Source organism: Ambystoma mexicanum, chromosome 2p (genome assembly GCF_040938575.1).
Source record: "Ambystoma mexicanum isolate Mex_15411 chromosome 2p, UKY_AmexF1_1, whole genome shotgun sequence".
In the NCBI taxonomy this organism is placed as follows: Eukaryota; Metazoa; Chordata; class Amphibia; order Caudata; family Ambystomatidae; genus Ambystoma; species Ambystoma mexicanum.
The window spans coordinates 301,979,144-302,004,850 of record NC_090923.1 but is presented as its reverse complement, the minus strand read 5'-3'; the positions used below and the strand labels follow the sequence as shown (position 1 = coordinate 302,004,850).

At 47.4% G+C, this 25,707-nt stretch overlaps 1 protein-coding gene across 11 annotated transcripts in view; it reads left to right on the top strand.

Annotated features, from left to right (window-relative positions):
• The window catches only part of WNK2 (WNK lysine deficient protein kinase 2), a 1,473,871-nt gene that overhangs the window by 1,338,366 nt on the left and 109,798 nt on the right, over positions 1-25,707 (top strand). For 5 of the 11 annotated variants that reach the window (XM_069643592.1, XM_069643590.1, XM_069643588.1 and 2 more), the window contains one exon: positions 11,411-11,461. The exons of the other annotated variants lie outside the window; for them this stretch is intronic. In XM_069643592.1, the coding sequence (XP_069499693.1) occupies positions 11,411-11,461 (51 nt within the window). The remainder of the gene's footprint in view (positions 1-11,410; positions 11,462-25,707) is intronic. 11 annotated transcript variants of the gene reach the window in all.

Genomic DNA, 25,707 nt, shown 5'->3' with positions numbered 1-25,707 from the left:
CTGTATAATGGACAAGGCCACATTACATAGCTTCTCTTGAGAGCTACTTTAAAATCCCTTTTGGAATGAATAAAAAAATAAATGTTTTTTTTCTCTCTTCTAGTTACTGGTTCACCCTAAACGTTATAATTCTATGCAGAGCAAAATGAAGAATAAAGAATATACTCTTAAAGCACATACCTCGCTGCAGGTTATTTTGCAAAGGTAAAGCAAACTCATTCCGGTTACCTTTCAGCGTTTAACACTTGACAGTGTTACCTGCTTACTCAAAGCACTTATTTGCATATAGTCCCAAGCACTTCACATCTAGCTTTTAGGCATCATATTCTATCTTAAGTATGTGGGCAGGCATAGGCCAGATATGCTTACTTGCTTTTAGGTTTAGGGGAACGCTGACATAAAATTGCTTCTCCTGCAATAATGTACCACCTGCAGTGCAGCATGGGTCCTACCACAAGACAGTATAATTGAGGAAGCTGTGTCAAATTGCTGAATCAGCTGTAGAGATATAAAATGTTTGTGTCTGATGCTTGTTAAACACCACCAGCTCCAACACCTGAACATAAGTGAAGAACAAGGGTTGATGAGAGAAGGTTTGTGGAGGCAGAAGTGGTCGGCAAAAGATAGAAAAACTGTGCAAGGCAGGGTCGTTGAGCCAAGTGTAATTTCCAACAGCTATTTCTATTGGGATTTTTACAAGGGCAGCCAAATCAATTGTCATAGATAGAGTGTACATACAATTACTACTTTCACCAAGATGTGGTCAGATCTCAGTATATCTAAATGTTAGTGTTCCTTGTGGAGGTTCTAAAGTGTTTAAGATGCAAACTCAAGTTCTTCTTAAACCTGCACCCTGATTTTTCTCAGCAGCTTAACGTAACAAAACAGATTTGGTGAATGGGTGCAGCTTGATCAAATCATACAGAAAAGCAAACAAAATGTCGCTCAAAATTACTGTCATGGCTTGTCGGGATCCCTGCCAGTCAGTCTGTCTTTCATTAAAGTTCCACTTTCTAGTATTCATAGCTTCCTTGGCGATGTTAGGCTGAGATGGCTTGTCCTTGTGGGTCTCAAGTCTGCATTGGAGCCTGATGTTTGTTCTGTAGAGGGATTCATGCTGGACCTGGTATTAAACTCTGGTCCAAAGCGAATGGAAAGCAAGTTGCCACACTCGACTGCCTAAGGGATTTCCTTCTGGTGTTCTCACTGCCTCTCTCCCTCAAAGTCCTGGCTCACCAGCCCAAACTTCCTTGGTATCTAGGATGAAGCTTAGACCTATGTGCCTATCCATTTTTGCTCTTTCTATAGCAGTTTTCACATGTCTGGCAATGCCTTGCAGTTTGCCACCTTCTCATTCCTCCTCCCACCTTACTTATGTTCCCCGTAAGTGTTGAGTTACCATGAACCATGTGGTTCATTCACTCTTCTCAGCTGTTCAATCCCCACCTCTTCTTCACCTCTTCTCAACTACTACTCCTCTTTCCCACCCCTTGCTGCAGTGGTCGAAGTGAGCGGGAGTGGTTGGGAACGGTGCTCCTCTACTTTTTTTAATTAAGTTTTACTGTTCCTATACTTTTATTTTAAAATTGAAACCGTTCCGGGAATGGTTTTGTTTAAAAATAAATGTGTATGAAGAAGTTGAAACTTGAACTTTAAGTGTGCTGCACTGAAAGTTCACGTAAAACAGCGGGTGCATTTGATTGGGGGTTTGTATTGTGTCTAGGAGGGGGCGTAGTGATGGGGTTTGTGAGGAGTTGGTGCAGGCCAGCAGTGAACATAGTTCCACTACTTATTTTCGTACACTTCGACCACTGCCTTGCTGACATCTCTTAGGAATCCCCGGTACCTGCTTCTTTGCTTCTCCCATCACCGCCTTCTCATGCATTTCTTCCCTCTTGGGTTGACTAGTGTAGCCCGTGTTTTTCTGGTCCAGCCAGGGTTAAGGATTTACACTTCCCTCACCCGAGACCAGGGACAGTCTCCCTGGAACCAAACCACACCACACCACACCCATCCCCCCCAGGCCAGCTGAATAAGGAGGAGCACTGCACCTGCAATAAAATTGCTGTTAAGCTGGTGATGGGCTATGCTCAGTCCTTACTTTACTCCAGTGTGTCACTGACACTAAGGATTTTTAGGGATCCCTAAAAGGACCCATCTTTATTTATGAAAAAAACTTTTTTTCACCTTTTCCATTAAGCTTTCCAACCACTAATAACCGTCAGGCTAGAAGCTCCAGCTGCGCAGAGGTAACACATACACCTACCTCACATGGCAGTCTTGACCCTCGTGCTTATATACACAGGGGTTTGCGAGCTCCACAGGGAATGAAGGTTACGGTCTGCTGGTTGGATGGGGTAGAGTGTGATCAGGGGCGTTGCTCAGGGGGCTGTAGCCCCTGATCTTTTGGTTGTAGCCCCGGATAGAATCTCAGGAGCTACAGCCAAAAGACTAGCTAGCCCCCAGTCCTAACCGTTCCGACATCAGTTTAGCCCCGGGTCTTTTCCAGACCTAGCAACTCCCCTGAGTGTTATAGGGTAACCGGGTAGAGGAGTTAGGAAGAGGTTGGGCAGGGGGAGTTAAGGAAGGTATGCTCCTTGACTTCTTTGCTGCCTTGAGTTGGTCAATCACTCACTTGTTGCACACCCATGCAATCTTTCTGCCTCATGAACATCACAGAATCCATGAACCATGTGACATAGGTACAACTCACCAGCCCTTCAAATCCCACTGCTGACTGGTTTTGCATTACTTCATGCCCCGTCACCTTCACACACTACCCCATGTAATTAGTATTTATTTTAGCAAAGAAACATGCACGTGCGATTAGAACACAATACTTTGCTTTGGTTGTGCATTCTGACCAATGTGGCATGCAGCAATGTGGCATGCAGTGCTCCGCTTTGGGCTTCTGTGACTGTAAATCTGTCATATGTCTAAATAAGGAAAAACATACTCGGGCTTTGTCAGTGATACGCTTCTGACATCTATAGCATGGTTGCATATCATTTTAACTGTGCGGCTTGATCGCTGTGTCTCTCTCACTGCGCCATGAGGAATCGGATCGCTACTCGAAGATCCACAATTAGGTCACTGGGGACGTTCAGCGCTGTGCTGTGTACTTATCTTGTATTGAAATGAGGCCTGGATGTTTCGAGCTGCGCGTCCTGGCCCCACGCTGGCTTGCCCAAAGAAATTCAGGAGAGCTTGGAGCGATGAGTCTGCTTGGGCTGGAGTCTCCTCACAAGTGGTGTGCAATGAAACTCTGTGTGCATGCACATTGATGCCAGCTTCTCCTTTCGCTGGTGTTCGGATAAGATCTCGGTGTCTCCTGCACGTGCGGAGTCCCAGATCCTTTGCACCTGCACAGGGACAAACGTGGTGCCTGGTGTGCTTTCTGGTTGTTTCTCTGGTGGCCCCAACCCATGCCACCAACTGCAGAGAATATGGTCTTCTAGATTCACCTGATGCGAGTTCATTCTAAAGGGATCTGCCCAGTCAGCCCACCCATCCTTTTTTTTTTTTAAACATCCCTTTATTAATTGATTCACATCTCCACATCAGACCATATCACATTTACATCAGGAATATACAAACACAACAGCAAGTTAAAAACATACAATAACGTGCAAGCCTCAGGGCACACGTGGCAAACCTTATTATAGTCCTTCTCCTCGTGCTTACAACTTCAGGGTGAGTGAACGTGCCCCCACATCCCATCCCCCCCTTCATTCCAGATCCACATCCCTCGCCATCAAATACACTGTCAATGGACCCCAGATATCTTTAGGTCTGTTCTGCGGCCCACACAGGGCAGCGTAGTTTTTATCAGTGTCACTCAACCGGATAAGGTCCTATAGCCACCCCTTTGCCTCCAGAGGGGAGGCATGTGTCCATTTCATGAGGATGCATCTACTAGCTACTATCATACAAGATGCTAACACCCCAACATGCCACATAGCACCGTGCACGGGACATCCTGCCCCACGATTTCCGTCATGGTACCGAACACACCCTCCCAGAAAGAGCGCAGCGCAATGCACCCCCATAGCATATGAATCATATCCGCCGGATCCACCCTACACCTCGGGCATATAGCAGGCTTTGTTGCATCGAATTTATGCACACGCACCGGCGAAATGTAGACCCTATGACGGGTCTTAAATTGAATCAATTGCAACCTTGAACTGAACGCCCCAGTGTGCATTGTGCCACATATTCTCTCCCACTGCTTGTCCCCTACAGTGACCCCGCTGTCTTGTTACCAATGCCCTTTGCTTGGGGGGCGAAATTTGTGCGTTTCTGCTAGAATCATCTTGTTTATTGTCGAGATCACCCCGCTGCACCCCAAAGGGATGCGTATATTATGCAGCAGAGGTGTAGTCTTGGGGATATCAGGGAAAACCAGCGACCATTCTTTAAAGGCACCCCTTATCCTGTAGTACTGTAATGTAAGTTGAGGGCCCTTGCACATCATGTCCCCAAACTCCTCTTGAGACACAAACTTCCCTTCAGGATACATATCCTCCAATTGTTCGATTCCCCGCCCCTCCGCACTCCCCTACAATGGACATATCACATGTGGGTGCCAGGACCTCGATCTGCCATAACCGGATGCCCGGGTCAAACGGGTGTTCAACTCCTATCCTTTTCATAGCTCGCCTCCAAGGGTGCACCGTACATGCTACGGGATCAAATCTACATTTGTCAGCTACTGTCCCCGAGATCAATAGTGCCACCAGCGAACAAGGATGCACTGAGCCTCTTTCAATATGCACATGTGGGGGGGCCCCAGCCCTCTCTGCATCCAAAATCTCGCAAAAGACAGCTGGGCCACCAAGAAATAAGCCTCGACATCCGGGGCTCCGATTTCCCCCCCCCCCTCTCCCATGTCTGCGTCAAAGTCTCCCAGCCTATTCGTGGGGCTTTTGGATGCCAAGCTTGCCGTATCAGTTAAGATTTCACCTTGCGAAAGTAACCTTTCCGCAGCCAGACCGGTATATTTAAGAACATATACAAAAGCTTGGGGATAACCACCATTTTAGCAATGGCCACTCAGCTCATAAGTGTGAGTGGGAGCTTGCACCATCTATCTAACTTTGCTCTCAATGACCTTAAATACTCCCCATGCTTCTTATTCAGCAGGGACTGGGCGTTACTACCAATTACCACCCCCAGGTATGTAACCGTGTCCTGCTCCCACCCAAAGCCCTCCATACTAGTTGGAGGAATGGTCACCTCATTCAGCGGGAACAGGGAAGACTTAGCTCGATTCAGGCGGAGTCCAGAGAATCCCCCGAACTCAGACACTTCCTGTGTGAGGGGCTTAAGGTTAACCTCAGGATTTCTAATATAAATAATTGCATCATCTGCATACAGTGAGATTAGCTCTCTCGGCCCACCCATACCCAGTCCTCTGTGTCCATGCAGCTTCCGGAGTCTGCCCGCCAGCACTTCTATGGCCAATGCAAAAAGTAATGGGGAGAGCGGGCACCCCTGCCTTGTCCCCATCCCAAGAAAGAACAGGTCCGACCACATTCCGCCTGTATTTATCTGACCTCTACATCCCGAATACAGCAGCTTCACGGCCTGCATATAATATGGAGAGGTCCCCTCCCACGCCAACACCTCGAACAAGTACTCCCATTCAACAGAGGCGAATGCCTTCTCCACATCTAACGGCGCCGTTACTGCCTGCGTCCCCGGGTCTATTTGCACTAAGATTGTGAAGACGCTCCTGAGGTTTAAGGATGTGGACCTTCCAGGAATAAACCCAGACTGGTCCTGGTGAACTACCTGCGAAACATACGGCAGGAGGCAATCTGCCAAAACCTTAGCAAAAATCTTTGTGGCGAGGTTTATCAGAGATATTGGACGATACGACGAGCAATCGAGTGAGTCCTTGCCTGGCTTTGGAATCAGCGTAATAAAAGCTTCCCGAAGCGTAGGTTGGAGTAGACCCCTACTCATCCCCACTTCCCACATCCCCACCATGTGACTAGCCACCGTCGATCCCCATTCTTTATAAAATTGGCCGATATGCCATCTGTTCCTGGCACCTTCGTGGTGGGTAGGGCTTTTATCGCTCCCAACACATCCTCTACCGATATGGGCCGGGCAAGGGACTCCACTGCCTCCACGTCAAATCTGGGGAGTGCTGCACCCTCGATATAGTCCCTCAATTCAGTACCCGAAGGTGTACCCCTCGTGGCATGCAGGGATTCGTAAAACCTGCAAAACTCCCACGCTATCTCACTTGGTTTCACTAGGACCTACCCCTGGCTTGACTGCACAGCAGTTATTTCCCCAAATCCCCGCTCTCCTCTGACCAGAGCCGCAATGTATCTGCCTGACCTCCCTTCCTCTCCATACTTAGGGGCCCAGGTTGCACAAAGTACTGCACCTCCCGGTCCGCTAGCGCTCTAAGCTTGTCCAACCCTTCCTTCAGCTTGGCTAGTACAGTCTCTCCCCCTCCCACTGCTTTATCTCAAACTCCACCGCATTGAGCTCTCTCTGTATTGTCCTCAGCACCCCAAGCTCTGCAGACAAACCCCCACCTCTAAGCACCACTTTAAACTCCTCCCAGATCATTCCCTTACTCTGCCCCAAGCCTTCATTTTCCAGGAAATAATGTTAAATCAAGCTGTGTATGTCACTTTTAAAGGCTATATCTAGCAAGGCTGCTGGTTTAAACCTCCACCTAGGACGGGGAAGCGGCTTCCCCAAACGCACTGTCCCCAATACCGGGAAGTGGTCTGACAAAGTCCTTGGTAACATCTCACATCCTTCTGTGCAATGAATAAAGTGGGCGCAATATATAATCTATTCTGGTTAACGTGTTGTTTGCAGTGGAGTGATGCGAAAAGGCTGCCACTTCCGGATGCAGCACCCTCCATACATCCTCCAGTGTAACAATCTCCACAGGTCCCAGCACCGCTTCAGCCGCCCTCGTGCGCATCTTTCTGTCCCCTGTTGTGTCCAGCCCAGGGTCCAAGATAACCTTTAAATCTCCTGCCCACAGAACATATGTATCACAATACTTTAGGCATTTCTCCAGAAGACCCTCAAAAAAGCCTGGATCGTCCAAATTAGGACCATATATGTTAACCAGTGTTAATTATGATTGGCCCATACACCCTGAGACTATAACATTCCTTCCAGCTGGATCTATATCGGTCCCGCTAACCCTGAATCCAGCGATTTGTGTACCAGAGTCATCACCCCTGCCGAGTATGCAGAATATGTGGTAAATTACTTGCATTTGCCCCACCCTCTAGCAACCGCTTCAGTCCCCCGCCCCTTAAGATGTGTTTCTTGCAACAATACGATCTTAGCACCATGTCTCTCGCAGTACTGCACTACTTTCCTGGCTTTCCGCGGGTAATTCAGGTCCTGCACATTCCAGCTCATTACCCTATACACCATAACTCAGATGAGGGCAGAGACGAGTGCCAATATAACTTGTCCAGGTGGCCGCGCCCGGTCATGCATCATGGTCCTCCCGATGTGATGTGAACCATTTTCATAAACCCCAACCCGGGCAGTTTGTGCTCCCCTCATTCACACCAGCCCACTTCCCTCCACCCCCCTGCCCACGTTGCCCTCCACCAACCTGCAGTGATCAACCCCCTCCCCCAATAACCCAACACAAACAATAGCATGGGCCACTGCCCGGGGGCGCCAGACACCACTTCCCAAGCGGCCTACCGCACTTTAACAGCAGAGGAGAACTATCTAAAAAATAAAAAGGGAATAAAACATTCATTCATGCCGCAGGACTGACTAGGTACATATCTAGCTATACTCCAGCATGACCCTCTGGGGCGGAAGTTCCGATTGAGCCCGCTTCTCGTTGACCTCCCCTTGACTTGGGTACGCTGGGTGTCACATCTTCTCAAGCGTAACTGAACGGTCCATCTCTTAGTCACTTGTCATATCAATTCAGCAGGTTCTCAATAAATTTGTGTGCAGCCGACACATCTGTGAAAAAATGAGCTATCCCATTATGCTACACCCTGTGTTTGGAGGGGTACTGCATGGAATACTGCAAGCCCTTTTCACGCAGCCTTCTCTTCACAGCTGCAAACGGCATACGGGCCCTCTGGACCGTCGGTGTGAAATCAGGGTAGAAGGAAATCCTACAGTTCTCATACATGAGGTCACCAAGCTCCCTAGCCCTTCTAAGTATAGCATCACGATCGTGGTAATTAAGTACCTTAACTATGACAGGTCACGGATTTTGACCGGACCTAGGCGCAACCTGCGTTATGCTGTGTGCTCTCTCTACTAAGAATTGTGAGGACAAAGCCGGCCCTTGCAGTAATTCTTTGATAAAGATCTCCATAAACACCTCTGTGGTCTGCTGGAGAACGGATTCTGGAAAATACCTGACCACTCTTATATTGTTCCTGCGTGATCTTGCTTCGAGATCTTAATTTTTATCCCTAATGGCCTTCACCTCTCTTCTCAGTTCTTGTACAGCCTGGGCCGTTTCATTACTTGTGTCTTCTAGCACTCCTACTCTTGACTCCACCTCCGAGGTTCTGATGCTTTTCTTGTCAATCCTTTCCTGCATCCTGTCCACCTTGTACGTCAGCCCATCTTATTTAGAGTTAATAGCGGCAAACCCAGACCGCACCTCCGCCAGGATCATAATAAATTCTGATGAAGGGGGTTCCTCACTCAAGCCCTTTGATGTTTCTGCGAGGTGCACTGCCTGTGCCATTTTAGCTGGATCGGACCCAGACTCGGGTGCTTCTCTATCCCTCCTATGCCCCTCCTTGTGTGTGAACGACTATCGAGTTTGTTTCTTACCACCCTTCACCATCAAAGTCTTCCAGATTGCCGTCCGCCATGCACTCTTCCGGAGCCCAGGTCCATCCAACCGTGCCCACTCCTTGGAATTGGCCTGGAGCCCCGACCACAAATTCAGCCAAATGGGCCCTGAATCCAATCAGCTCACCCGCACTCCTTCCAACCCCTCTGCACCTATGTAGCCAGTCTCCTCAGCTCCACTCAGCCAACATTTTCTTCCTGGCTCTTGTCTTACAGCACCAGCCTGCCACCACTAGTCTGATGTAGCCCCTCAGGCCTCCTGTTCCAGGCTGCAGGCCAGCTCGTGCACGGGGCGCGTAGAATGGAACTTTGTCCGCCCTCTTTCCTGCCCACTGTCGTGAATCCACTATGTCCTTGAGCCCCCCCCTCACTTTGGAGGGCCGCTAGTGTCTGCCTGACCCAACCCCCTTGAGGCTGTTATAATAGTCTTCGTAGTAGGACTCCAGCACACCGTTTATTTCCATTAATTGAAGCTTAATATCCTTCCCCCGGGTGTAGTCAGCCGCAGTGCCCCTTAGCTTCAGACGGCCTCTAGCGTCTGCCTGCCCCAAACCCCTTCCAAGTGTTGTACTATCCGCATCAGCAGGCCTCCAGCACACAATCCACTACCATTAGTTAAGGCAGACTGTCACTCCCCAAGTATGGTTAGCTTCTGGGCCCAAAGGGGCTGTGTGGCCGTGTGCAGGGGGTCTATGCTCCTTTACTGCTATTGGTGTTCCTGGAATAGCGAGCCCTCCCGCCATGACCCCCCTTCCGCTAGGTTCTTCACTGCTGCCACGGGCTTCTTGATGGCTGCTGTCACCCGTGCAGGAGGCCTCCTCACTCCCTCCGACTCACCGGCTCAGGGCTGTCCAGCCCTCCGCTGCTCCTCCGCAGACAAAGAGATCAGTGCCTTGGAGCCCCACACCGGGCCCGCAGATGGCGGACTTCAATTCCAGGGGGCGGGGGCGCTTCTCCCCAGCTCTGCGGTGGTCCTCCTCCTCACCGCCGGGGCGAGTACAGCCTGCGCCCAGGCTCCGGCTGCGTCTCGCTCCGGCCCGCCGATATTCTCTGCCGACCCTGCTGGCAATCGCCTCCTCCTCGCCTCCTCTCCGCAGCAGCCTCACTGTCCTGCAGTCTCAGCTGACCCAACGGCGCACAAGCACTCAGGCTGTGGCAGTCCCGAGCTGCGCCGCCAGTCCTGGCCCGCCAGCCGCTCAACAGATTCCCAGCAGCCGCGCCGATCGCCCAGACCCCTTCCACTGCTGCCTCGGGGCTCCCGCAGCTCTTCCCGCCTGGCTTCTGCTTTTTTTGGCCCCAAAGGGTCAGAGTTTATCCTCCTCTTCTGCCAGTATACGGAGAGCTCACACAGACAGCGCCATCTCGGTCGTGAGCTCTCTAGCACCCCCCAGCCCACCCATCCGTGGAGGGATCAGAAGCGGACCCATAGGATGGGCCTGATGGCAGCCACTTCCCTCCTGTCTCACACCAGGGTATACACAATCGGTTCTTTCCTTACTTGCATACAAGACACAATACTTATCACTATATACATTCCCTACTTAATCATAAACATTCCCCATCGCTCATAATAAATATATTGCATAACTATTACTATAAAAATGTACTTGACTATAAATTTTAATTGGCACACATTTAACATATATTACATAGGGGTGACTGCTGCAGTCAGCCACCCCTTTACAGTAACTAAAGGTGCTGTTCCTGATTGTGGATGCGAGGTTCTCCCCCCTGATGCAAATAGGGCTGTTTTATATAACCTTGCCCTCTGTTTTGCTCTTCTGGTGTTGCACTATTTGCCAATCTGGTCACCCGATCCCACTGCGTGGCCCAGCACACACAAACTGTCTTTGGACGACCCGTAGGGTGACCAGCCACATACAGCACCACTTCTGCAGCCCTTTTTAATCTTCTGGGCACCCCATGCCCTGGGGAGCTGCCCAAGATTACCTCCACAGCGCACAGCCATTTCCTCTTCAGGCAGCACCCCCATTGCTATTGGGACCATGTCATCACTAACCGCCACACTTGGGCGCACTAGATACCTAGCGCCATGCCCCATCTTCTCATCTTTGGGGGGATGCTGGGCTCGGGGGCTCTTCTTTTGGAGCTCCAGCCGGCGTCCCGGAGGTCCAGGATTCATCTTCACCACTAAGCAAAGATCCACATGGTGCTGGCCACTGACCAGGAGCTTGACTTTAATAAAGGGGTAGCAAGGGAGACCTGAGGCGTGCTGATGGGGAGCAATGGCCACTTTTCTCTGTTTAGACTAGATGGGGCGGTACCTTCTCCCCCAGCCACGCACGTATATGGCCCAGCGGTTTTAATGATTGGGCCTGTCAAGTTTAGCCCCGGGGTGGGCTGAACGTCCCCAAATCAACACAGGTGCCTGGGTTGCTCCTGGTATGCAGACTGAGCCCACAGATGTTACTGGGTTGTCCCGCACACACCGTCCAGCAGAAAATTGCCTTTAGGCTCTTTGGGCGCGGGGGAGCCGGCCCTGCAGAGAACTGCCTTTCTGTCTTGCTTCTTTTCTTTAACGTTTTTTCCTTTGGTATCATCTCTCCCTGTCTAGTCTATTCTGAGGAAGAGGAGGTCCAGTCCTGTGTTGGATGGCTTAGTGCAGGTAATTAAACACCCACACACACTAAAAGTATTTTATTTATATAACCTAGTGTCTGTCTTAATTTGTATATTCTCCTTGGGGGACAAGCATGAAACCATCCCTAGCCAGGCCCAATTTGAGCCACGGGCTGAACTTTTGTCTCTGCATGACCGATTCTTTCTACACTGACCTCTGGTTGCACTCCTTTAACCTAACCAGTCTTGGGTGTATGAGTGCAGAGAGATTGTGTGGTGATTGAGTTTCCTATTGTAGCCCCCTCTCTTCACCCAGGTAGGTTTTGCACCTGCACAGGTAGAGTAAAGGTAGAGGCACTTTGGGACTGTTCTTCATCTAGTCCCGCGGCGGGACAGGAACTTCTAAGGTGGCAATGTGATGAACCCCATCCTCCCATGCTTGGCATTGTGACTTCAGGGAATCTTCTCCAGGCCCAGCATCACTTGGATTGTTGTTGTACTCTGCATCTTTGGTGACCCCACCATTAAGATCAAGCAGAGAACTTTGTCCCTGATATTGTCAAAGTAGTGGTTGGACACTGTATCCTTGAGGCTGTTAAGTTTTGCTTATAGGTGGGCCCAGGGCAGTGAAGTACTGATAAGCAAAGAACAAAGCATCGAAGAAGAAAAATTCGAATGCATTTTTCTTTTTTTTTTAAATGGGGGGCTCCCCCCCAAACCCCTGTTTGTTTTTTTAAAACACTTATTTTACTATACAAAACTAAACTAAACCCTTTAACATTAAAAAAAAATGCATTCGAAATTTTTTTCTCGAAACTTTGTATTCGAAAGTTTTATGTTTAGAAACTTTTTTCCCGAAATTATAACTGGATACGGCTTAAATCATCTCTACAAGTGGGCCATCCGACGCAATACCACCAGTTACAATTGATTGTGAAAATGCTCTGTACTGGGCTAGAATAGTTTTCCTTTGCTCAATGTGACTTTGCAGCTCAGGAAAGCCTGCCTAACAGGGTAATTTCACAAGGCCTGTGAACTGCCCAGAGACAGTACAAGTTGGGAGCTGCAGAACCCACCCTAGAGTCCGTGGTCTGGCCCTGATCTGGGAGATGTAGTCTGAGAGCCAGGAATCCGAGTGCGTTATACCAGTATCCTCTGATGAAATCCCTATCCCTGGCTTTGCAGGTCTTTAAGGAGGCTCTTTGCCTTCTCACTGTGGACACGAAATAGGGCATAAAGCACTGAAAACCCTCTAGCAACTCATCTACTATGCTTGCCTGAATGTTTTGCACACTTTCACAAAAATCAAGATTGGGTGGCGCAAATACCAGGTAAATTGAAAGCTAGTGAAGTGATGCACCAATGGACGTTTTACTTTGACCCGGCATTTATAGAATAAGGGATTAACGAAAAACATGAAATAAGAAGTCGTATTTGGTTATCCACCTAAATCAATGGTTAAATCTGTACGGCTGGCAATGTTTGGGGTGACAACAAATTAAAAGCTTCCTCCAAGTGTTCATATTGCACCACACCCATAGTTTCATAGAGTCAACACCCGTAGTGTGTATCCCTAGTACTGTTCTTAAATATGAACACAGTGTTAAGATTATTCTTGGGGGTTGCATGAATAGTATGGTGTTCTTGACGCTAACCTTATTACTTAATGTTGATTCTCGAACCTATCTGTAATGAAGCTCTTTCAGGAAATGGAAAAACAAGATTGATATGATATTATATGGCATTTATAACACGCATATAAACAAGTGTTTCAAGGCGCGACGAGGCAAGGGAGGGGGAACGGTGTGAAGACCAACAGCGATCCTACTAGGCCAGGTGTCATTCAGATTGCGCAAGTGCATGGGAAGAGGGAAGGAGGAAAGTGCAAGGGTGGCAGGGGACAGTGCAGTACATGGGATAATAGAATAAATGAACAATAAGAAAAAGTATGGCGAGCAGGTGCCAAGTGCAAGGGTAAGTGCAGACATCAGGTGTCAAGTGCTGGTAGTGGGACTGAAGGGATACAGAAAACAGTCCCCAAGTGCTTGGGTTGCCAGGAAGGCAGTGCAGGTGTGCGACTGGCAGGGGAGGGGACCTGGGCCCATTATTAGAGGATGGCCAGGTAACCAGTATCAGCCAGGAAGTCAACAGGGGAGAGGAGAAAAAGCAGAAGCAAAGAGAAAGGGTTTGAGGTGCTACCAGAACCGCAGATGATTCTCCTTAAGTTTCAGGGAGGCTGTTCCAGAGGGAGGCCCCGCAGGAAGAAAGGGATCTACCACCAACCTGTTGCTTGGAGAAGCGACTGACCCTGAGGGAGTTGGAGGCGGATGAGCAAAGAGCTCGAGAAGGAAGCGAGAGTTGAAGGTATTGAGGCTCCAGAAGGCCTTGTGGTCAATGCAGAGGGTTTTGAACTTAATCCTTGCAGCCACTGGGAGCCATTGCATAGATTTCAGTCCTGGAGAGATCCGATGCCTGGACTTAAGGCCAAGGACAAGTCTCGTAGTCCTGTTCTGGATGAGTTGCAGAGGGTGGAGAGTAGAAGCAGACAGATTTAGAAAGAGGCCGTTGCACTAGTCCAGCCTAGAGAGAACCAGAGCTCTGGAGACAGTAAGCTTCTGGGGGAAGGAGAGGAAAGGAAGAATACCTCTGAGGAGGTGCAGCTAGTAGTGTGACTTCTTGGAGAAGTCAGAGATGTGAGGAGAGAGAAGGAGTGTGTGGAGTCGAAAATGACCCCAAGGTTTTTAGCCTCCCAGGTGGGAGCAGGAAGAGGGCCAGGAGAGGCCGGCCAGAGAGTGACAGGAAAGGAGGGAGCAGGTTTGCTGATGAGGAGAATCTCTGTTTTACTGGCATTAAGGCAAAAATCATTGGCGGCACACCACTCCTGGATGGCGGACAGACAGTCAGAGATGAGAGAGGTAAAAGAGGTGGCTGAGGGTAGCCTGAAAATGAGCGAAGTGTCATCCTCATAGCACTGGAAGTTGGGGCAGAGTGCGGCAATATGGAGGGCAAGAAGTGGCAGGTATTGGTTGAACAGCCAGGGAGAGAGGTTAGACCCCTGCGGGACACCACAGGTAGAGATAGAGGAGAGGAAAGACCAGCAGTTATTATAACTTGAAGCAGGAGCCACCGCAATCCAGTCTCCTAGCCCCACTCTCCATCGGTAGTGTCCTTTGCAGCTCTGCGTTACATGCATTCTGGGAACATCACCAATGGTTTACATTTCTCATGATTTCGCCAGGATCCCTGTTTGTCGGAACTAGTGTCTGCGCATGACTGCGCAAACTGTCTATGTCCCATCAAGAACCACAGGCATCTCACATTTCCCTGCAGGGATCCATTCTGGCAAATGGGATCCTGCTGTTTGTTTCATGCGCACATTACGCACATATTATTCTCATCTCCTCTCAACTCTCTACCTCTAATGTATCCATCGCTCCTTCTCCCTCGGATCTATCCATCATCTTTGCCTCAATCTCCACTCCTCCTTCCACCCCAAACTCTCCATCTTCCACTTTATTATAAATACAAGTTTACCTCCTCGAAATTCCCTTTCTTCCTCTGACCTACAAAGTTCTCTCCTCCGATGCAACATTTACTGTTCTATCCACTGATAAAGCCTTCACTAACTTTAATGCTACCTTCTCCTCTCACTTTCCTCTTATTTCATTCACTTGTGAACCCTCCTCTCCATGGCCTTGATTTACACCTACCATCCGCACCAGGAACACGAGGAAAAACCTTTGGACTTGGCAAAGATCTGGACACTCCTCCGAACTCCAACTCTACCTGACTGCTCTTCTAAACTACCCCTCTGCTCTTGGCTCTGCCAAACGTGACTTCTATCTCTCATTTTGCCTCAAATCTCTCAATGTAGGTGCCTCCGAAAACCATCCATCTACTCTTTCTGCTAATGATCTAGCACTCTGCGTTGCTTCACAAATTTCCAACATTCAAAACAACCCCACAAATGACCTTCTACCCTCATCTGCTCGCTTTTCTCCACCACCTCTACTTTCCTCTCCTGTGACAATTATTCTTTGCCCCCACTAACCCTGATGAGATAATTGTCCACCTCATCAAGGCTGACCTTTCATGTGCCCCCATCGTCCCTCTATCTCCACACATATTGAAACTCACAGCTCCCAGAGTTGCTCCATATCTTACTTCCCTCTTCAATTCCTCTCGTAATAGTGCCAATTCTCCATAATCCTACAATTTGGCTACTGTATTCCCTATGCTTTAGAATCCTGGCCTTGATACTAACTGTCCTGCCAACTTTCATCCCGTCTCTTCTACCTTACTATTCCAAAATCCTACATTGTGCAGTTTTCAACTGACTCAGAGTTCCTTGGCACACGCAACCTCCTGGATCCTCTTCAATCTGGCTTCTGACCTCTGCACTTTACTGAGTCACCTCGCTTCAATGTCAGTAACTACATCTCTTCCGCTTGGCGTGCTTACTGTATGCATCTATTTCTATTCTTTTGACTTCCCTGCTACCTTCAATACAGTCAAACATTCTGACTTTCAACCCAATCTCTCCTAGTCATCAGAGATAGGACTCTTGTTTTGTTTGCTTCATATCTCGCCCCCAGACACTTCCAGGTGTCCTGGAACAGCCTTGCCTCCCTACTCACCCCCCCTTACTGTTGATGTTGCCCAAGGATAAGTCCTAGGTCCACTTAATTTCACTGTCTATACCTCTGCTCTTGGCCCTTTGATCTACCCGTTTGGATTCTCCTAGCAACTCTCTGCTGATGACACTCAGATCTTCTCCTTTCCCACTGAGGAGCTACGGTCCGAAAGGTCTGTCCCTCTGCCATGCTAGACTCCACTAAGACTGAAGTTCTATACTTCCCATCCTAACAGGCTATCTCTTCCTCTCCCCCTCTTCTATTGTTCTCTCGTGACTACCATTCCTGCTCGCAAACCTGGCGTAGGCTTCGACCCATCTCACATCTTCTTGCTCTTCATCTCATAATCTGCCACTGCAGCCAGACTTCATCTCCTCAACATATAAAAATAAGACATCTTCCCTTCAACACTACTAAGCACCTAACCGCCTCTTAAATACTCCCTCGAAATGACTACTCTGCCAGTCTACTTCCCAACTATGCTTTTTCACCTCTCGATAAAGTCCTCAACTTTGCTGTCCCGTACACTCTTCAACCTTCCCCACTGCTTCAACTTCACCTCCACAGCACTTCTCTGACTCCATCTCTATTTAAATCCAACCTCCTAGCGCTCCTTTCTCCGAATGAGCACATCTCCCTGTTCTCTCACCTTGGCTCTCTACGACATCCCCACCACCACTTGTCCCACACCCTTCATCCTAAAACATAGCACTTACTTCACTGTCATGTTCCTACATCATGCTGTACTGTCCTTGTCCCTGGTTCATGTTTCTACCTTCCCTGCATCATCTGGTCTTCTAGTCACATTCCCTTAACCCATTGTTGGGGACACTGATCCTCTACTCTGTAAATCCATGTTAAAAGGTTTTGTAAGCATTTTATGTGCCACAAAATGCATTGTTTTCCCTTTCATGTTCCTTAAATATATTAAATAAAAATAAACATTCTGTCTAATCAATGTTTGACTCTTAGCAATCATACATGCCACATTCCATTCTAGGTTTATTCCAGTCCTGGTTTTAACTTTGCATTCTGGGACTTATAGTCCTAGATTTCCCAATTATAAACATGGCACAACAAGTCCAAGAATGCAGAGTTAGAACTGGGACTGGAGTAGCAGCTCTTTAGTGAAACTGGTCATGGTGTCATGTACGAGTAATGTCTTTGCAGGTATCCTCTGAGTCCATAGCATTCTGCAAGAAATAGAAGGCTGTTCCTTGGGTCCCCATTTCTTCCAGAAATAGAAGTACTACTATGCTGTTGATCTTAATATGGTTGTGTTGACTTTGCCTGACGAGCATGTATGCATTATGGGATAGGATGTTAAGATAACAGTATACAATAAAACCACTTTATCTTGTTCCAAGACTACATATCTCAGGTCAAGGCATGGCCATGGACACTGAGGGGGAGGGTGGGGCTCTGCTGCTCCCACACTATACTGGCTAAAGGTAGCTCATGGCTCACAGCAATATTGCCCTGGTATACCAGCTGCCCTGGGCTGCAGTCTCATCTCCAGCCTTGAGTTGGAGTAAGGGATCAAGCTTTCTCAGAGGTACTGGGAATAAGAAAATGTTTCCTCCATAGCACGGAGCATTTCCTGGATCATGAGTGACTTTGGGGGTCTGTTGTTTAGTTCACTAATGAGAGAAACTACCACTTTACATACACATTTTTCTACTTCGGATTTAACATTGCCATCTTTGGATGATCCCCAATGTTTTGTTATCCTACTCCTACCATCCTCTAATCAACCATTGTTCTCCAAATGCATTCAGGTACTGGGGCTTTTTGTGTGTACCATGTATGTCGCGCACACTCATTCCTTGTCTCTGAATGTGTCTGAGCAATTTGCTCTCTCTACAGGCGTACAAATTGACCTATCATAAGACCAACTCCTAAATTCGCATATGAATACTGTGTGGAGAGGGTTACAAATAAAGTACCTCTGGCCATACTACTATTTTGTAGGCCAAATTAAGACTCATTTGGACATGAATACCTTTTCAGTTCCAGCACCTATTCTCTGAGAAATTTCCAGATTCTGCTCAAATCGCCTAATTTGTTTACTGTTTCTTTCCCAAAGCCTGAACTGGTTCTGCAGATCAGCAAAATCTTCGTGTGTACTGTTAGTGAACTGTAATCTGTTGGATTTTTCTGCTTGCTTCTCAAAAAGTGTTCCTTTAAAATATACCATTTCAATCCATTTGTTTCAAAAGGCTGGGGAAGGGAATGAGAAAGAGAACGTTAACTCCAAACCGCTTGACTTTACTTAAGGCATCCTCTCTATGCTTGGTCGCTCATTCAGGGAAATGTTAATGCCCCTCCATGTAGGGTGAATAACCCAAAATCCGACTGATGAAAACAATCCCAAATAGGCCCAATAATTGATGCACCGTTTGCAAGGAAGAGTAGGTTTCATTACAGGCAAAAGTATGAAACGGTCCCGTCAAACACAGCGAACACAGAGCTCGGGCCACCCAAAGAAGTTCTAGCTTTTATAGCGGAAAACTGCACATTAACGGAACTATGCGTAACAAAAAGATTACAACATGGTCCTGCACTCTGCATTGGCTAACACCTATACACAATTACCCTATTGGTCACACATTAGATATATATTCCCCTAAACATGTGACCTACTACATTGTCACTATGAAATGTTGGAGTTGATTAAATTCCAAGTACATTGTTACCATAATACATTTCTTTGCGTAAAATATTCTTGACCATCACGTGACGTGCACCCTCCGTCAGATCCTGATCAAAGTGTGAATAGTGAGGTGAACTGCTTTGATAAAACAATGGCCCGCGTCATTACACCAGACACTGTGGCACACACAAACGGCTCCCTAACCTTGTAGGTACATTTATTGGAATCACCTCTGCTCCTCGTGTCCCAAATCACAGTATAGCCCTCACACCCCCCCTTATCTCTTTGAGAACCCAGGTGCCAATGAATTACGTGATCTTGGCACCACTCTTATACCTGAATGTTACTTATTTATTCGTCCCTAGAGTGCAGTGCCTGCAGTTCAAATAGGATGACCGCACTTCGGGTGAGGGCAGTAGTCCTCGAAATCTTCACCAAGCCTCTTTGCATCACAGAACCCCATACCCTGCTCGCATGAATTTAACCTTCAAAAGGCGCATCCCTACCCTACCTCCCTGGACCCAACATTTCTTTCCCAGCTCCTCCAAGCTCTGCAGCTTGATTCAGTTAACTGTAATTGACACAGCACGGCTGCCTGGGACCTTGACATCATAGCTTCTCTCTGGGTTGAAGGAAGAGGGACTTGTCTCAGGATTGACTGGACATAGCCACAGTTCTACATTGAGCCTGTTTCTCATAATATCAAAATCGCATCCTGTAACATGCCCTAAAATCCAACATGGTGGAACTCCTGCAACATTAGCCCCCGGACCTCGCCTTTATCGCAACACTTTAGTCCATCTCATATACCTACCTATGTCAGCTACCTACTCTCCTTAAAACATAGCACCGTGCACTACCGCTAAATGCAAGATACATCACCCATCTTTCACCTCTGCAACGGCAACGTGAATACATTGTTGCTCTTTCTGTATGGCTATAAATGGGTAAATGCGCTTTCTGCCATGCCCAACGAGAACTGCTAGCACTAGGACGCCTGTGAATATATTTTTCGCAGTCTAAATCTCTTCATCTGACTAGGATGCCTCCGTGCCTCACCCGGGCATCCGGGGCGGAGGTGCGCCGACGCGCTGCACCCGCTCGCCTGCGGACCTCCTGTGGATACGAGTGGGTACGATGTACCCCTCGTCGCCAGTTGTAGGGTTTTGCGCGGGCCCCGTAAACCGCTTAGGACAATTATCACGCGGGAGCCGGGCTTCGTGCAACTCTCTTTATTCTCTGCCCAACAGGAACTGACCCAACATTCTCCAGCCCCCTCCCTAGCCCTTGTCAGGGGAACTAAGACCGCAACATTGGTCTGCCCACACAACGATGTGGGTGGGCTGCAGAGCCCTCAGGAACAACCAGACACATCCCAACATCCACTAAAAATGTCAACCCCAATCTTGTATAGCTGGAATTTGGTAACACAAAACTTCAGATGTATTTCATTTTGTAACTGTGTTAACTGCCCTGATCCTGACCTTTGTGGTGTTGACTGTATTTAGAAAAAAAGCACCTTTTACATTTAGGTCTCATCTGGAGGTCTTTGTATTGTGGAGAAAAGACCTGTCTGTCCTTCCTGGCTGCCAGTACTACCAGAAAAGGAACATGGGGCACTGGCCACCAGAAAGGCCCGACCCAAGGGAAAAAAAACCTTTTAGGGGGTAAAAGAAAATCTTGACACCGGATAAATGATCCTAGATGATTCAAGTGCTGAACGTAATCCAGTTGCAGCACAATAAGGAGACAGCGAGGAGAAGAGGAATGTGAGGAGTCCTTAGCTTGGAACAACAACAGCAGAATGAGAAGAGAGAGAGAGCTGCCGAGTAAATTCTGGCAGCGAGCAAGTCTGAGATCACAGAAAGGAAGAAGCACAGTAGAGTGCAAGTGGAGAACTAGCGAAATGTAACAAAGTTGCAATGCGGCAAGCTTTTTATTTGGTCAGCATTTGTTTGTTTATTGAAGCTCCTCTCCGCTGAGTGCCGGACTTGCCTATGGCGTGGCGGCCATCTTTAGGTTGGCAAGGGGTATGTGCAGCGTGGAAAGCGCCATTGAATGGTTGCCAAGTACCGCACATCGTCGCACGGTTGTTATGCAATGTCGTGTCTTCCATCTGTTAAAGAGCGACCAGCATCGGTATTAGGATGTAACGGCACCACCACTGACCTTGAATAGTTGAAAAAGCTGTTGTCACTTTAGAAGCGTCCCACACACACTGTCGCCAAAATCTGCTTCTGCCACTTTGTGGGTAGGACTCAAGTGTTAACTGCATACTACCTAGGGCAGTGTTGCTCATAGAATGAGCAGATGAAGAGCACCCATCACTCTCCCCACAATTTCAAAATGTGGAAATGAGGGCAGCAGGCTGCTGTAGCATTTCAAGCTTTCAATAGATTGGTTCATATGCTGTCACCCCTGTAATTTGTCAAGATGGGTCGCTCTTGCTCACACTTGGAGTGTCTCTGTAAACGATGGCAGCACTTGAGGGCCTCATAATGCTTCCCTCAGATGGCCTCACTCACCTATCCTCACTTTCTCATTGTTTTGCCCAACCTCACTCATTTATCCATCCCTACACGCCTATTCAATAATCCATTTATATTACACTTATGCATTTATCTGTTCATATGTCCTCACTCTGATTTCCCCCTGAACATCACCCATTTTGAAAATCGTTCATACCTCCAGCACGAATCGCTTGCACATTATTCTATTTTCCTAATTATTGAGTAGCATATCTTCCCTCGCCTTCAGTAATACCCACATTTATATTCATTCTGCCATTCTCGGTCTGCTTTCTCCTTCAGTTTTAATCTCACGAAGATTGTCTGTGTGAATTCAAAAAATGTTTTTACTGTACAAGAGCCAAAACTGTTGGCTTTGTTTATGGCTTGCTATGAACAATAGAGAGGAGCCCACATTATACTGACGGGAGTTTCTAATGTTTACTACCCTGTGCTTATGCTTCCCATAACTCTTATCAGTCAGGGTGGGAACCTGGTTTTAAGAACAGTGAAAAGATATATTTTCAATAAGTTCCTGTGGATATTATGTCCTTAACAAAAATACTCTGTCTGTAGGTGTCCATGGTAACTCAATATATTTGTAGCATTTTCTGCACATTTCATTAGTGGTCCAAAAACGCATTCGATGCAGAATTTAAAAAAGTTAAAATTATCAGACACAAACACCTGATATGTTTTAATCCTACTACATTTTAAAGGGTTCTTCTTCGGGGGCAACGCAAATTGTAGTTGGGTACCTGTAAAATAATCAATTGTGGCAGTAGAATTAGATATGGCCAAGGATACCTGTGAGAAATAGCCATCTGGCAAGTGTGTGGTGGCCGTGGCTTTTTACATTTTTATTAAATAATAAAATGATACAGGTAATTCCATCTCTGAAAGGTAAATCTGCGGATCAGATGACAAAAGCATAGTGTGTACTGTAAGGGTGCAGAAGTGCGAGTCTGACAGAGTGGTGGCATATTTGTTGACACATACTTTTATTTAGAAAAGTAAAAGAAAAGGACAAACCTATCTTGCCCCATTTCTATGAGGGGTTGCCCTACCTCAACAAAAATACTAAGGACTCAGTGAAGAAATCCAGTAAAATAAAATGTCCACTGTCATGTGTCCAAACCTATTTCCTTCCCTTAAGCTCTGAACTAACTAAGGAAAAACTGGGTATCTTCTTGATCCTGAAGTCAGCTTCTCTCAATGTGGATATGGCTTTCAAATGTTCATTCCTTGATGAGAAAAATACGATGAGTGGTTCTTTAACTTAAATATTCCTGCTCTCAGGTGCTCTTCCAAACGCATACAAAAAACTCAGTTCCCAAGTGTTAGGGTTAAGTCTCTTCCCCTGCTCTCCAGCTCACAAATGCAGTGTCAAGTATCTCCTTTGATCTCCTGTGTTCTATTAGCCAGTACACAAAAATGTAGCATTAAGTCTGGTGTGCTCTCCTGACAGACCTGACTGTAGATCATCCTTTCACCATAGTACAGTTCTCAAATATCAGGGGAAGTCTCTTCCCCTTATCTTCCCTCAACTCAACAATGTAGCTTCAAGACGTCCAGCTCACTACCCTCACAGACTTGACTATAGACTTTTTTCTCCTTTTCTCCAGTTACACAAAATGTAATATCAAGTCTGCTGTACTCTTTCCAGACTTGACTTTAGGTCTGATTTCCATCATAACACAGTTCTCAAATACCAGCGGGGGAGGGGGTGGAGTCTCTTCCTGTTCTCGTTCCTCAATTCACTAATGAAGCATGAAGTCTGTTTCACTATCCTGCCAGACTTGACCACAGACTTTAGGATTCAAAAGAAATTGTGTCTCTCCTCTAAGCAATGGGTCATCGACCCCTTGATTTGGCTTCTTGCCCTTTTCTCTCTCAGAACCCTCTGGGTTGTTTCAAGATCTCCCTGACTTCTTTCCGCTAATTGTCTCTTCTGTGGTGGTTCCAGCCAGCCCTCTTTATCTCACCTTGCGATCTTCCCCGACTTATCCTGTGCCCCTGGCTCTTGACTGGGCTTCCTTCTGTGGTTCCTTGACCCAAGTGTGTTTCACAGGCCTTGTGCGCCATCATATGCGTCCCAGACCCTGCTGTGTTGTTCTGACTGAGCTTCCCCAACTTCATGTGAATCCCAGACCCTGGTATACTGCTTTTGTGGGCCCTTTGACTCTACTTTGCTCAATGTCCAATTGAACAGACCTGGTGTACTCGCCTGCCAGGAACTGTTCCACATAGGATATTTCACAAAGTTCGTTCCAGCTTTTACAGTTCTTTCATTATCCCCTTCAGGCTCTTAGGATATTGATAAGTGTCTCATGAATCCAGTTGGTCTCCTCTGTGTCCCACCAACCGGCTCAACCCTTTCCCTACCTTCGGGAAATGCAGTCACAGTCCCCGGTCTGTCCTAGGAGTGGAGCGAGGCCTCTGCTCTGCTTCCACGTTTTGTGTCCGCAGCGGCAGTCTCTCTTGCGCACACTCAGCTGCATGACTTCTCCCTGCATTGGCTTTGCCGTCCGTGTTTCTTCTTTTTGTTCCCAGAGAGGGTCCTGCTCCATGGGTCTACAGGATAGACTTGCCCCTTCTTGACCATGCTTTGTTCTGCTCTCCTGCCACGGAAACCAGTGTCTGGTTCTTCACTCCTCCAGTACTGTCTTGACAAGATACACAGTCCTTCTTTGTTTTTGGGCGGCCCCAAAGAGACTACTGCATATGTTGGTTCCGCAGAGGGCCTTTGCCTCCTTGCTTGATCTTCTTTGTGTCAGTGACTGTATACACTCCTCCTAGGTAAGACACTTCCTCATCCCAGTACTAGCGGAATGAATGAAGTCCTCTGCAGGGACACATAGAGGTGTGGGGGTCCACAGGGGACTGAGAGGTAAGACGGGGAAGAAATGGAGGGGGTGAATACCACATTCTCAAATGGCTATTGTCACTGATCCCATAGAGGGTTTCCCTCCCATTGAGATCCACCCGCTGATTACCACCCACAGGGGGACTATCAGGTAGCAGCCTCACCTCCCTGGCCTCAGGGCTCCCCCATGGGAGCAGTGACAATACTCTGGTATTTGTGTCAGTATTTGTGCCCTTCTGATTCGCAGCACCTGCTCTATCAGTGGCACACAGCAGGTTCAGAGGTCACGGGTACCCTCTTGACAGCTGCAGTGACATCCAAGTCTCTGCAGTGCAGAGACTGCATTAAACATCAGCATTTAAGATATTAGAGAGAACTTTGATTCTGGTGTAAAAGCCACATTTTAAAGAAATGGAAAAGCAGTGACAAACCTAGACTGGATTTATAGAATGCTACTTTTATCAGCAAGAGAGAAAGTTGCATTTGTTAATAGACAAACCCTTGAAGATCATATATATATTTGGGGCCCTTTAACGAGTTATACTTTTGTTGTATTGTCTACATTTTACCCTGATTCAATAAAATAAATGGATTTGTCTCGCTAAGGTATCCCTCCCCATTAACCTATATACCTCCCCAATCCTTGTCATATTTATTTGTTGAACAGGCGTGACCTTGGTAGAATATGCTTGTTATGTGATCTATGTGAGAATTGGTACTATTGGTAAATGTAAATGGTTGTTATAATTATGTACCCTGTAACAATCGCTTGAAAAATAATAGAAATATACTTAAAAGAAAACGTATAGTTAGTGCTATTATGTCGTGGATGATGGATGCAATTTTGTGGACAGATCGGATTGAGGGAACGTGTGGTTGTATCTGTGGGGATAGGTCGAGAGAGGAATGGGTGCCATTGTGATGACTGATAGATAAGAACCATTTTGTGGAAGGATACAATGCCATTGTGTGGATGGATGAAAGGATTGGCAGTGTATAGCTGTATGGATGCCATTCTGTGTATGTGATTGGATGGATGGATGGATGGATGGATGGATGGATGGATGGATGGATGGATGGATGGATGCTTGCTATTATGTGGACAGATGGAGTGATTTTGTGCAGAAGGATTTTGAGTGGACTGGTGGGTGTGTACTGTGACAAATCTGGATTATTCATCCCTTCTCCCAGAGGGGAGCCACCCCCTTTGAGGCTAAAGAGGTGAGCCTGCTCAACAAGACCCAACATAGGGGTCTGGGCAAGTGGGGTCTCACTGGGAGTGACTCACCTCTGTGGGACAAGGACTCCCATTCCGGTAAGGGACTCCCGGTCCAGAGTACATTGTCCGCCTACATGGGAAATGGAAAGACTGTTACTTCTTGTTTGAATCCACCTTAAAGTGACATTTCTTCAATCTCTTTGGCTTCAGGTAAGGCTGGCTCCCACCTGAACTCGGCAGTCAAAGAGGAACGACGCACCTCATTTGTTTGTGATGACATTCATAAAAAAAGAGGAACCTTGAATGGAAGAGAGACTCCTACACAGAGGCGAGTCTCTGACGGCAAGACGTCCTGGAGAGGTGGAGCCATGCTTGACAGTGGAGCCTGAGGTAGTTTAGGAAGCAAGCTAATC